Source organism: Vitis riparia, chromosome 13 (assembly GCF_004353265.1).
Source record: "Vitis riparia cultivar Riparia Gloire de Montpellier isolate 1030 chromosome 13, EGFV_Vit.rip_1.0, whole genome shotgun sequence".
Classification (NCBI taxonomy): Eukaryota; Viridiplantae; Streptophyta; class Magnoliopsida; order Vitales; family Vitaceae; genus Vitis; species Vitis riparia.
The window spans coordinates 23,918,040-23,931,446 of NC_048443.1; the positions used below are offsets into that span (position 1 = coordinate 23,918,040).

Genomic DNA, 13,407 nt, shown 5'->3' on the forward strand with positions numbered 1-13,407 from the left:
CCTTATATAATCATAAAAAAATAAAATAAAAATCCCTCTCCCTATCCCCCACTCACTCTCTTTTTTTGACTAAAGTTTAAAAAAACACACTCCTGCAATAAAGTCATTTCTATTAAGGCATTATAATGGGATTAGAGTGGTCATCAACTTAATTTTTGTAGTTTCATTCCCGACTTAGGACAAAAGATTTATAAGTGAAATAACCAATCTAGATTTTTTGAAACCTTATTTTTATCAAATAATATATTCTATTATAAAGTAATTATTTAATAATAATTTCAAGCGATTTTTCAAAATTTTCAAAATAATTTCTAGAAATTTATCAAATACCTCATTATTATTATTATTATTACCATATGTAAACACTATTAATCTATTGACATTATTTGAAATGACCTTCATTTTCACAAAGTGGAGTGACTAAGAAAGAAAATTGGATGCCTTTGTTGAGTGGGATCACCCCTACCCCACTTCTCCACTCCTCCATGGACTTGTGTAGTCTCTAACTAGCAGTGGTTTTCAATCTTATTCGCTTCAAAAAATGTCCATTCTATATTCAATTGCTTACCCTGAAACGCCATTACTATATACACTTACAAACCATTTTAACAGCCCCACCCAATTCAAGCACTCTATCTGCCTATCAGACCACCCACTTCTTGCCATTAATTAAAAAAAGCAGTGGTATTGGCTGATGGACTGAATGGTTGGACTATTTTGAATGGCTTCTTAGAGCAACCTCACCATCTCATCTTATATGAATAAGTGATTTCAACAACACGCTTTTTAATATCGTTGTCAAACAAACCCTTAATTATGTATATATTTTTTTTATAAAATATGTACTTGAAAGACCTCGAAGGAAGAAGAGAGAGAGAAAATAAGGTATTATTTTATTATTAATAAATTTAAATATTTTGCGAATTTATCAATTTAGTTAATGGTTTTATGGATGGATGCCATAAGAGATTGAATTGAGATCTTGATAAGCTTATGAGGATAAGAAATTTATAAAAATATAAAAGGAAAATATTGGACATGCCATTTTTATAATTTTATTAGTGGATAAATGAGATGCTAAGAGAGTTTCAAATTTAATAAATAAGTATTAATTAAAATTCATTTTTAAAAATCAAAATTTACCCTCATCTATTGAAATTATTATTAAATAAAATTATTTAATATAATAAATAGTAATGGTGTAGAATGGATTGGATGGAGGAAAAAAAAAAAGAAGGAAAAAAATCTTAGTTAATTGCAAAAATATAACCAAATTCTAAAACCAAAATTTGCTAAAATTTTGGATCCTAAATTTGAGTAAAAATCAGTCAAATTGAGGCACCCAGTCCCTCATTTTCCCCACAAAATCTTCCAATTTTATAGTGGAATTTGAACTTTGCAACCATGATTGGGCAACTCCAAGGCGACTCATGGGCTTCATTAGGCCACTGGGCCCAAGCCCATCTGATCTCGTCCGCTATCCAAAAAGCGACACATAAGAAGTGGCATTATGGAGATTGCAAGGCTAAAATGAGTCATTGCAAAGATAACGCGTGAATGGCATCTCCGTAAATATTGACGGAAAGCGAGGGTTTTGCGTCAATAGGGCAAAACATAAGAGGGCAAGTGGGGGCGGAGGGAAAAGAGAAAAAGAAAAGGGAGAGAATAGTAAAAGGAGAAGAGAGATTAAAAAGGAAAATATTAAAAATACAAAAATAAATAAAAAAGGAAAAAGAAAATTAATTATAGCGGACGTGAAAGAAGAATAAATTCTGGTTAAATCACGCCGTTGAGATATACGATACCATCCTCTTCCTTCAAGTCTTCAGCCATTTCTCTCTCACCCCCTTCTCTTCTTTCCCCCTCTCTATGTACCTTATCGTCCTCACGTTCTCACTTTATCGTTTCACACAGATTTCTTTTTCCCCTTGTAGCCTAGAAAGCGAGGGAAACTGGAGGTAGGAAGACGGAGGTTTTGTGTCTCTTCTATGGCGGCGTCTCCCCGGAGTGGAATCTAGGGTGCGGCGGAAACCCTAGGCTAGAAAGAAGGGGAAGTAGAAGGCGGAGGACTTAGTTTTTTGTGGATTTGAGTTTTATTGACCGAAAAGCTAGGGCACGGTGTCTCTCTGTGGATCTGATTCGATCTCGGTGTGGAAGCTCTGGGAATCGGCTTTGTGAGTAGTGGTTTTGTGGTTGTGGGATTTTGGAAATCCTAGATTTGGGTCGGGGTTGTGTGGTTGGCTGATTAGGTTGGGGGCGGGGCTGCCCATGCGATTTACTGGGTTTTCATGCCGCCAGAACCACTGCCTTGGGATCGGAAGGACTTCTTCAAGGAGAGGAAGCACGAGAGGTCGGAGTCTTTAGGGTTCTCTGCAAGATGGAGGGACTCGCATCAGGGTTCTCGGGAGTTTGCTCGTTGGGGATCGGCGGACGTTCGCCGCCCTCCAGGTGAGTTGTGAATCCCTCCGGCTAGGATCTGATTCTTTGTTTTGGGAATTAGTTTTTGATTGATTCTTTCATGGTTATTGTAGATCTGTTATTTTTGGAGTCCATTCGTTTGTTAATGCTTTGTTTGGTTGTTCAGAAATTGTAAAATCGAAAAAAAAACAGAAAATTTCTAATCTCTTTTAAGTCAACTAAATCCGACCTGTAATAAGATTCTGAGTTTTTCTTCTGTTTCGAATTTTTTTACCCTACAAAAATCAGACGTAGCAATGGATCGAGCTATTAATTTTCTTTTAATTTTTTTCTCTTTTTCTTGCAACAATACCTACTTTTGCCCCTTTTCTTTTTTAATTTTTTTAATTTATTTTTGCTGTAGGCCATGGCAAGCAAGGAGGCTGGCACATCTTTCCTGAAGAATCAGGCCATGGGTTTGTACCTTCCCGGTCTAGTGATAAGATGGTAGAAGACGAAAATTCTAGGCCATTCACAACTCGTGGAGACGGGAATGGAAAATACAGCCGGAACAACAGGGAAATTAGAGGATCTTTTAGCCAGAAAGATTGGAAAGGTCATCCTTTGGAAACAGGCAATGCATCTCCAAACATGTCGGGAAGGTCTCTTGCTATAAATGATCAGAGGTCAGTCGACGATATGCTAATTCATTCTGATTTTGTAAACGGATGGGATCAACTTCAGTTGAAAGACCAACATGATAAGATGGGTAGTGTCAATGGGTTAGGCACAGGACAGAGAGCTGAGAGAGAGAACTCGTTGAGCTCTATTGATTGGAAGCCTCTAAAATGGACTCGGTCTGGAAGCTTGTCTTCACGGGGTTCTGGTTTCAGCCATTCAAGTAGCTCGAAGAGCATGGGGGTAGATTCTAATGAAGCCAGAGGAGACTTGCAGCCCAGAAATGTGACCCCCGTCCAGTCTCCTTCAGGGGATGCTGTTGCCTGTGTGGCATCTACTGCACCATCAGAAGAGACTTCTTCTAGGAAGAAGCCACGTCTTGGATGGGGGGAGGGGCTGGCAAAGTACGAGAGGAAGAAGGTTGAAGGTCCGGATGAAAGTGTGAACAAAAATGGCATTGTCTTCTGCACCAGTAATGGAGAGTCTACACATTCTCTCAACTCAAACTTGGCTGACAAGAGCCCTAGAGTTATGGGTTTCTCAGATTGTGCATCTCCGGCAACTCCATCTTCTGTTGCTTGTAGTTCTTCACCAGGTAGGCCATGAGGTTTCTTCCTTGTTTAATATTCTTCCAAAAATTTTCATTTATTTATAATTATTTACTAAGTATGAAAATTTTGCAATATCTGCAAATTTATTTTGAAATAGACCCATGTTTTATTGAACCCTCATTTTTATAAACTATATCATGGCCATTGGTTTTTAATTATAAATATGAGAATTGTGAACCGACACTTTTTTGTTTGGGGTAGGTATACGATATTAAATCATCCATTTTTAGTTTTTTCATCGTCAAATGGCTCAATATTGCTGAATGAACGTTCTGCAACTAAGTTGAGGTTTCATTATTTTTTCTCCAAAACTGGTGAAATGAGTTAAAGGAGGCCACAAGATTTCATCATGGCTTGGAATGTAGTTGGGAATATATGTGACTATGCTTCTTGGTTTGCTTTTGGTAATTCAGGGTGGAAAAGTTGTCTTCAGTTAATATTAACTTTGCGATTGCAGTATAACTTAATTAAGATGATGTCCTGTGTACTATTTTTCTTAGATTGGTTGGGGCTTGGATGAGGGAGGGAGGATTTTTTTGTGTACTGCTCTTTGTACATGTCCTGTGTACTCTTGTGCACTTTAAGCACCTTTTAATACATTCTCTTATATATATATATTATAGGTGACTGCATGCCCTGACCTCCTTCCTCTTGAAAAGTGCTTTAATTTACTTTAAAACACTATTAGTTCACTGTTCATATTCTCCTACTATAAATTCAAACTATTATCTCTAGCTTGATTCTTTGTTAAGATGTATTATTTTTTATTTCGTGCTTTAAAGACAAGGTTCGGTGATCATGATCTATATTTTTTTGAAACCTTTTATTTGTTTGAAAACATGGTAAAGAATGGTTGAGGACGGAGATGTATGCTTAAGTTTCTTGGCTTTCTCATCTTAAGTAGGTGTGCATATGCGTTCATATTGCATTAGGCTTTTCTTTTGATTTTATACTAACTTCCATTATTTTAAAATTTTAACCCTTTTGTAATAGGTATGGAGGACAAATCATTTAGCAAGGCTGGAAATGTTGATAATGATACTAGTACTTTAAGTGGTTCTCCTGGTCTTGTGTCTCTGAATCATCTTGATGGATTCTCTTTTATTTTAGAGAGTTTGGAGCCTAATCAAATAGCTAATTTGGGGTTTTCGCCTATTGAGTTGCTGCAATCTGATGATCCAAGTTCAGTGGATTCTAATTTTATGAGATCTACTGCAATGAGTAAGTTGCTAATATGGAAAGGTGATATTTCAAAGTCCCTGGAGATGACTGAATCTGAAATTGATTCACTTGAAAATGAACTTAAGTCATTGAAATCTGGGTCTGGAAGCAGTTGTCCTTGCCCAGCAGCTTCTAGCTCATTTCCTGTGGAAGGTAAAGCAAAACCTTGTGAAGAGCAAGGAGCTGCCTCCAACCTAATCCTTAGGCCTGCTCCATTGCAAATTGTTCCGCCTGGTGATATGATGACAGATAAAACACTACTTGGTAGTGATGCCATGGAAGATGCTCATGCTGAAGTTAAAGATGAGGATATTGATAGTCCTGGAACTGCTACATCAAAATTTGTTGAACCACCATGTTTGGTGAAGACCGCTTCTCCATCTGATATGGTGATACAAGGTGAATGTTCTGGGAATATGAAAATAACAAGGTCCACAAACATGGAAGTTGAACTTTTGGTCTCTGGTCCAAATGTGGAAGAGACAGGCATATCTACTAGTGGAGGTGATAGCAGGTTGCTTGTTGAGAGTAAAACTGGTGCCCCTGTTTCAGGTGACATGGGTGTACTTGATGATGAGGAGGATAAGATATATAATTTAATATTGGCTTCCAATAAGGATTGTGCAAATAGAGCTTCTGAAGTATTTAATAAGCTATTGCCACAGAATCAGTGTCAAAATGATATTTTAGGAGCTGCCAACTTCGCATGCAGACAGAATGATTCATTGATTAAACAAAAATTTGCAATGAGAAAGCGGTTCTTAAGATTCAAGGAGAAAGTTATTACCCTTAAGTTTAGAGTCTCTCAGCATGTGTGGAAGGAAGATATGCGCTTGCTTTCTATTAGGAAATATCGTGCAAAATCTCAAAAGAAGTTTGAATTAAGCTTGAGGACATCACATTGTGGGTATCAGAAGCATCGGTCTTCCATTCGCTCTCGCTTCTCGTCTCCTGGTAAGAGAAGTGATCCTTGTCTAGTTTGTTTTTGTTTGTGAGTTTGTGTGTTCATTTTTCTTTTTATATAGATATTCTATTACCCTTTAGTTTAAAATTATCTTTTCTAGAATTCTTATAGAACATGCATTTTTTTCTTATGTTTTGTTTTCAGGAATCTTTGCTATGATTTGTAAGTACATGTCATCTATGATCCCATGTTAAGTAGTGATATGATCATGTAGATTTACCTTCTTTTCAATTATTGGTGCTTTAGACATTTTGTTGGCTTTGTATCTATTTATGTCCATGCATATATCATAGGGACACACATGCATACAGTATGAATGATTAAGTGTTAATTCAAATCCTACAGGACGCTATATTAATACTCTTTATGGAATGTTTTTTTGTTTCATTAGACAATGGACTAGGGGTCATGATTTTGAGTCGAAGGACCTTTTACTAGACCTAATAGTTTCTTAGTTTTAGAATTTATTTTGTGATTCTCTCTCCAAAAGATGTTATGTTGGAAAATTCCTAATTGCTTGATAGATTTTTTTTAAGCACAATTGTGGTTTGATGTTGGTGTGTTTAATCATATATAACTTAATGTGTTATTCAAATATTTATGATAATCCAGCAGGGGAGTATTGTTTGCTAGAATGATCAAACTTTTATTTATTTTAGTTTTCTTGATTTGTTTATATTTTAAATGTATATTTTCACTTGGTTACCTAATACTTATACACTTAGCAGGGGTAAAGGCCTTGGTCATCACTACCCTTGGTTTCTCTAATTTCCAAAGGTGTTTCCAAGGTGTGCCTTGAGGGGCGGCTTGGGGTGAGGAATGTCCAAAATGTACTAAGGCATTGTGGAAAAAAGCAACTCCCAAAAGGCTTTTGCCTTTAGAGTCTAAGTGAACATGAGGCAATGTTTTAGGGCTTATTTTATGCCCTACAAGTTAGGTGTAAGACGCTGTGGATCAAAGGCGGCACACTTAAAAGAACTTAAAAGAAGCATATAACCCCAAAATAGAGAAGAAATTGAGTGAAACCGAGAAGAACCCTAACCAGCATTTTACCCTAAAACAGAGAAAACCCTAACCCTAGCTCTTTGGAGATTGGAAATTGTACCTCACATACGGTGGCATCACCACCTCTGTTGAAGGTCGACTCTTTATCCAACAACACCTTCTCTTTGACGTGCTCTCTCTTTGTCTTTCTCTGCAGCATCATCAATTCTCACTTCTCTCCCCTTCATGTCACATGACCACTTCTATATATTTTTTTCATTTGTTTATCTTTTTTTTTTTCACTACCTCTCTTCTCTGTTTTCACTTCTATTTTTTTTTCATTTTTTTTCTAATTCCTGTTATATATATATATATTTTTTTTTGATAAGTAAACAAGATATGCATTAGAAAAGGCTAAACGCCACAAAGCAATTCCTGTTATATATATATATTTTTAAAAAGAATATTTTTGAAAGAAAATATTGTTACACTTTATTTATTCTTTAGTTTAATTTTTACCAAATTACTTGAAATTGATGAATTGGATTTTAACTAGGTTTTTTATTTTTTATTTAAGTCCAAACATTTTAGTCATATGCGTTTGACTCTCTTTGTTATTTTGTGACTTGTTAGAATTTTTTGTGCAAGTGTGAAACTATTAATACGGTTTTTTATAACTCTAATTGACTTGTTATTAGGTTTTTCATTTATTTTTTTATATGTTTTCAATTATTTTAAATATTTATTAATTGTAAAATGAGGGTCTTAAAAGGCTTATGGCTCAATGCTTTGAGGCTTATGCCTAGCCTCACAAACACAAAAATGCTTTCACCTTTGAAAACTTTTCTTCGAATTCGATTTTGATATGGTATATTGTTAACTGTGCACTACCTAGCTCTACCTCCATGACTTGCTCTGACAAACCCTATGTCATGTGTTGAAATGCAACACTCATGTCCATGTCCTTGACTTGCATCAGAGCCCATGTAATGTTGTATGCTTTGATTGATTGTCATGGAAGCCACTCTCATATAATTTCACTTCAGGCTTCTGGACTTGGATGTTGGAAATGGATCCTGAAGTGACTGAGGATATTTTGTTTGGTTTTGCACTTGTACAAACAACCACCTGCCTTCATATCGTACCAGTTCCGCATTATTGGCATAACTTTATTTTGTTTTGTCATGTAAAGATGCAGGTGTTGTAGGTAGAAGTTTTTCTTCCTGCTAAAATTGTTAAGTTAACTCAGGTTCATGCTTCCTCAACTTAGTTTTTCAAGTCTTAACCATCTCTTAATTACTGGCTGTTTTTTTTTCAAGTCCCCCCTCTCTCTTTTCTCTCCCTTTCTATAATAAGGGACAATTTTTATGTCTTTTCTTCATTATGATCTTGATCTTGATAATTATATGATGATTAATTTATTTGTTCACTGACCTTAAAGTATTGGAATTTTTTTAATGCCTTAAATCAAGTTAGTTGTTGGATTTCTAGGAAGGATGTATATTGGGAAGGATTTCTCATCCTTCTTTGTAATTAATATAGTTCAATGCAATGAAATTGTTTTTTTATTATTATTTTGTTTCTATTAAAAAAGGTAGACTTCATTTGGATTCACTTCTTGTTTTTTGTTTTTGAAAATAGTGACTACTATACAAAGTAGAAACTCATACAAAAAGTATAGACTTACCTTATGTTCTTAAAATTCACTTGTAAACATTTTGAAATTTAATGAAGTATATTTTTTAATACCTCAATTTTTTAATCAAATTTTAAAAACCATTACACTTTCAGTGTAAGCCTCTACAATTATTTTATTTTATTTTATTTTATATAGAAGTCAATACTATTTTCTATTTTCAAAAAAAGAAAACGGGAAGTGTATCAAAACAGACGATTGTTGGGTTATGTTTCCTTGGTAACCATATAAAGTTAAACCTTTTTTGGGTAAAGTCTTCTTGGCAGGTGTTTGCCAAGATTTGTTAGGTTTTTTTGGAATGCATGGATGTTGAATATTTTGTCAACTTTGTCTGATGCACTGCACTTTCATATTTCATGTTTATAAAACTTTGGTTCAAGATATAGTTGTATCAAAACACTTATGTTTTGAAAGGGACACCAAATTTGCCTTTGAAAATTATATTCTTGCATTGTTTATTATTTCAACCTAGTGCTGTAGGGAAAATCCATGCATCTTTGAGGAAACTGTAACAAGCCACAATCACATAAATACAAGGATGCTAAGTCCATGGCTTTTGTTACACAGTGTTGAACATTTGTAGACTTGTGTTATATAAATGAGCGTGTGCCTGGTCACATGTGTATGATTTATATATTTATCTATTTATTTAATGGGAGTAGTGAGGTCTGGTTGCCACATTTTTATGCTTAGTATTGACTGAGTCCTTGGGAAAACTTGTTGGAGGATTGTTTTGCTAAAAGTTAATGGAATTATGAAGTTCAAAATATCTTTGATGGATAGAGTGGTTGGACTCTTAAGTATTAGATTGGGGTTATGGTTGTAGGTTGCTTCTTTTTGTTTTCTCACATGTATACTTCATGTGTATTGTGCACACCATATGTATGTATGCATGCATGTACACACACACACATTCTTATATGTCTCAGAAAAAAAATTATGAGTTTAAAATATGATAAACTTTTATTTTATGGTCTGGAGTCTCTGCTTTTAAATGCACTTTGCATACAGTAGAATAGCTTCCTCAAAACTAAAACATCTGGGCAAAGCTGTCAGCCTTTTTTTTTTGTGTATGTAGGATTCTTGGTTTGTTTATGGACATATTAATCTCCTGTTAGTTTTTGCTTGTATATTTCAGGTGCTGACTTCTTTTTGAATTTGGTTTTGGCTTTGTTTTTTGAAAAACTGGTTCTGCAGCAGGGAATTTGAGTCCTGTCCCTACAGCTGAGATGATAAATTATACAAGCAAGATGCTTTCCGAATCCCAGATGAAGCTTTGCAGGAACATATTGAAGATGCCAGCTTTGATCTTGGATAAGAAGGAAAAGACAGCATCAAGATTTATTTCTAGTAATGGATTAGTTGAAGATCCATGCGCTGTTGAGAATGAAAGGACTATGATCAACCCTTGGACAGCAGAAGAGAAGGAAATTTTCATGGATAAGTTGGCCATCTTTGGGAAAGAATTCAAAAAGATTGCTTCTTTCCTTGATCACAAGACTACTGCTGATTGTGTCGAATTCTACTATAAAAACCACAAATCAGATTGTTTTGAGAAAACAAAGAAGAAGCTAGAGCTTAGAAAGCAAGGGAAGTCCTTATCTGCAACTACCTACTTGGTGACATCAGGGAAAAAATGGAATCGTGAGATGAATGCTGCCTCCCTTGATATGCTGGGTGCAGCTTCAGTGATGGCAGCTCGTGCTGGTGACAGTATGGAAAATCTGCAGACTTGCCCTGGAAAGTTCCTTTTAGGAGCTCACCATGACTATAGAACACCACATGGTGACAATGGTGTCGTAGAACGGTCTAGCAGTTATGATATTATTCGTAATGAGAGGGAAACTGTGGCTGCTGATGTTTTGGCTGGTATCTGTGGTTCCCTGTCATCAGAGGCAATGAGTTCTTGTATCACAAGTTCTCTTGATCCTGGAGAAGGATATCGTGAGTTGAGGCAAAAAGTGGGTTCTGGAGTGAAACGGCCTTTGACTCCTGAGGTTACACAGAGTATTGATGAGGAGACCTGTTCCGATGAGAGTTGTGGAGAGATGGATCCTGCTGATTGGACGGATGAGGAGAAATGTATCTTTGTGCAGGCAGTATCATCCTATGGTAAGGATTTTGCAAAGATATCACGATGTGTCAGAACAAGGTCCAGGGATCAATGCAAGGTCTTCTTTAGCAAGGCTCGTAAGTGCCTTGGATTAGATCTGATACATCCTGGGCCTAATGTAGGAACACCAGAGAGTGATGATGCCAATGGAGGAAGTGACACAGAAGATGCCTGTGTTGTGGAAGCCGGCTCAGTTATCTGCAGCAATAAATCAGGCTCTAAGATGGAAGAGGACTCACTGTTGTCTGTTTTGAACATAAACCCCGACGAGTCTGACTTTTCAGGGATGAAGAATCTGCAGACTGACCTTAACAGGTCATATGAGAACAATGGAATTGGACGAGTGGATCATAAAGATGATGAGACTGTTACTAATTTGGTTTCTGATAAATGTCATCAGCTGGAAAAAACTGAGCAAGTTTTTGGAGACAGCAAGTCATTGAATGGCATTGACAGCAAGTCTCTAACATTGCACGTAGAGAAAAATGGGCCTTGCACAAAAATGGAAATGGATCAAGAATCTGTGTCTGCTGTAGAGGCAACCGACCCCTCTGACAGATCAAATGCTGTATCGCAGGCTGAAGATTTGACTGAAGGGAATCTGTTATCTGAAACTAGTTTGAATGTGAGAAGAGAAGAAAATAATGATGCAGATACAAGTGCCCAAATGTCCTTAAAATGTACTGTGAAAGATTCAGAAGTAAAGGAAAATGCATTGCACCAGGTTGCCAATTCAACTTCTTGTCCAAGATTCATTTTTAACTCTGGATGCCGAGATCAAGTTTCTGTGGAGTTGGATAACCAGAAGCCTGGAGTCATCTCATTGCTGCAGGAGAGTTCTCTTATGGCTGAAGATTCTGTTGTACCAAAAGATTCTTCAGTCATTCAGTATGAGAAAACCCTTGATCAAGGTATGTCTCCTTCAACTCTTGATTTGAAAGAGACAAAGGATAAGAAGAAATCTATTGGTGTGGATGAATATCACCAGCATCTGTCAGGACATTCTTTATTGAACAATGCAGTCAATGCTGAATTGTCCCAGAAGGTTGGGGGCTGTCCATTGCAGACACCCCCAAAGGAAGATATGAATCGGGATCTCAGTTGCAAAAATCCTTCTACTGCTGCTGGAAGGCTCTCTAAGTTGGACAGGGATATTCAATCCAGTCACTCTTTAGCACAAGATTGCTATCTTCAGAAATGTAATGGTTCAAAATCTCACAGTTTGGGGACTGAGCTTCCTTTCCTATCACAGAGTCTAGAACGAACAAGCAACCAAACAAGAGCCCATGGGCGTAGTTTGTCCGATACAGAGAAAACAAGCAGGAATGGTGATTTTAAACTGTTTGGTAAGATTCTCAGCCACCCTCCTTCTCTGCAGAACCCAAATTCCTGTAGCAATGAGAATGATGATAAGGGGGCCCATAATCCTAAGTTAAGCAGCAAATCAGTTAACCTGAAATTCACCAGTCATCACTGCATTGATGGAAATCTAGGTGCCTCGAAGGTAGATCGTAATAATTATTTGGGCCTTGAGAATCTTCCCATGAGTTATGGTTTTTGGGATGGGAACAGGATACAAACAGGTTTCTCATCATTACCTGATTCAACCTTACTGCTGGCAAAATATCCTGCTGCGTTTAGTAATTATCCAATGTCATCCTCCACCAAAATAGAGCAGCAGTCCTTGCAGACAGTTGTGAAGAGTAATGAACGGAATTTGAATGGCATATCAGTTTTCCCAACGAGGGATATGAGTAGCAGCAATGGGGTTGCAGATTATCATCAGGTATTCAGGGGCCGAGATTGTACAAAATTGCAGCCATTCACAGTAGATATGAAGCAGCGGCAAGACCTGTTCTCTGAGATGCAGAGACGAAATGGTTTTGAAGCAGTATCAAGTTTGCAAGCACCTGGAAGGGGAATGGTAGGAATGAATGTAGTTGGGAGAGGGGGTATTCTGGTAGGTGGAGCATGCACCCCTAGTGTTTCAGATCCAGTGGCCGCCATCAAAATGCACTATGCTAAAACTACTGATCAGTTTGGCGGGCAGGGTGGAAGCATCATCAGAGACGACGAATCTTGGAGAGGTAATGGGGACATAGGCAGGTAGTACATGTGCTCAGAGAGGGCCTTTTTTTTTTGAAGGAGGAAGGCTCCCTCAACCAGGCAAATACCTTTCATTGCCGTTCTGTATAATATAGTTTTTGTAATCTTCAATGGGATGATAGGGGGAGGGGGGGAAGTGGGGGGCGGTTCTCAGATCCGTCTTTTGGTAGGAAAAAAAATGCCCAAAAAAAAAAGAAGGAAAAAAACAGGGAAAAGGTTCTTAGGTGCTTGTAATTTTTGCAGCAGCTTTGTATTTGTTGTATTTGATGGAAATACAGAAATAATCTGTGGAAATTTGGGAGTGGGGAATTTCAGTCTCTGGAGCATTCCGCCATTTCGTCAACAAAGTCAATCCCCCTGAGAAGTTGGTAGCGGTAGGGTTGGATTAGGTTGTTTTGTGATTTTCATTTCTAACGGTTTAGCTTAAGTTTCAAAGTGCTGAAAATTTCCTCCTTAAGGCTTACCATGCTAAATGTCCGGAAACCAGATAGGAAAGAGAAAAGTAAAAGAGGGTTACTGGCTTACTGCTGTAGTAGTAAAGTTTTGGACCTAGGAGGCGCCGTAATGTGTGCGTGGTATTATTATTATTATTTTGGAGAGAGGTCTGCAGAGCTTAGAGCTAGGACGCGCCTGTACA

At 37.2% G+C, this 13,407-nt stretch overlaps 1 protein-coding gene across 2 annotated transcripts; it reads left to right on the plus strand.

Annotated features, from left to right (window-relative positions):
• Positions 1 to 1,812: 1,812 nt before the first annotated feature.
• On the plus strand, positions 1,813 to 13,227 carry LOC117928068. 2 transcript variants are annotated; one of them, XM_034847855.1, is made up of 4 exons: positions 1,813 to 2,448; positions 2,822 to 3,670; positions 4,680 to 5,861; positions 9,749 to 13,227. In XM_034847855.1, exons 1-4 carry the CDS (start codon positions 2,289 to 2,291, stop codon positions 12,772 to 12,774), a joined length of 5,217 nt encoding a protein of 1,738 aa, XP_034703746.1. In that variant the 5' UTR covers positions 1,813 to 2,288; the 3' UTR covers positions 12,775 to 13,227. The 2 variants fall into 2 exon arrangements, with proteins under 2 accessions (XP_034703746.1, XP_034703747.1); XM_034847856.1 differs by having other exon boundaries at positions 9,752 to 13,227.
• Positions 13,228 to 13,407: the final 180 nt, after the last annotated feature.

Bases quoted from the DNA above. Each gene is read 5' to 3' on its own strand.
- LOC117928068 (XM_034847855.1), top strand. From the start codon at position 2,289: ATGCCGCCAGAACCACTGCCTTGGGATCGGAAGGACTTCTTCAAGGAG. The intron at 2,449-2,821 runs GTGAGTTGTGAA...TTTTTGCTGTAG, and splicing joins GGACGTTCGCCGCCCTCCAG to GCCATGGCAAGCAAGGAGGC. The intron at 3,671-4,679 runs GTAGGCCATGAG...CTTTTGTAATAG, and splicing joins TGCTTGTAGTTCTTCACCAG to GTATGGAGGACAAATCATTT.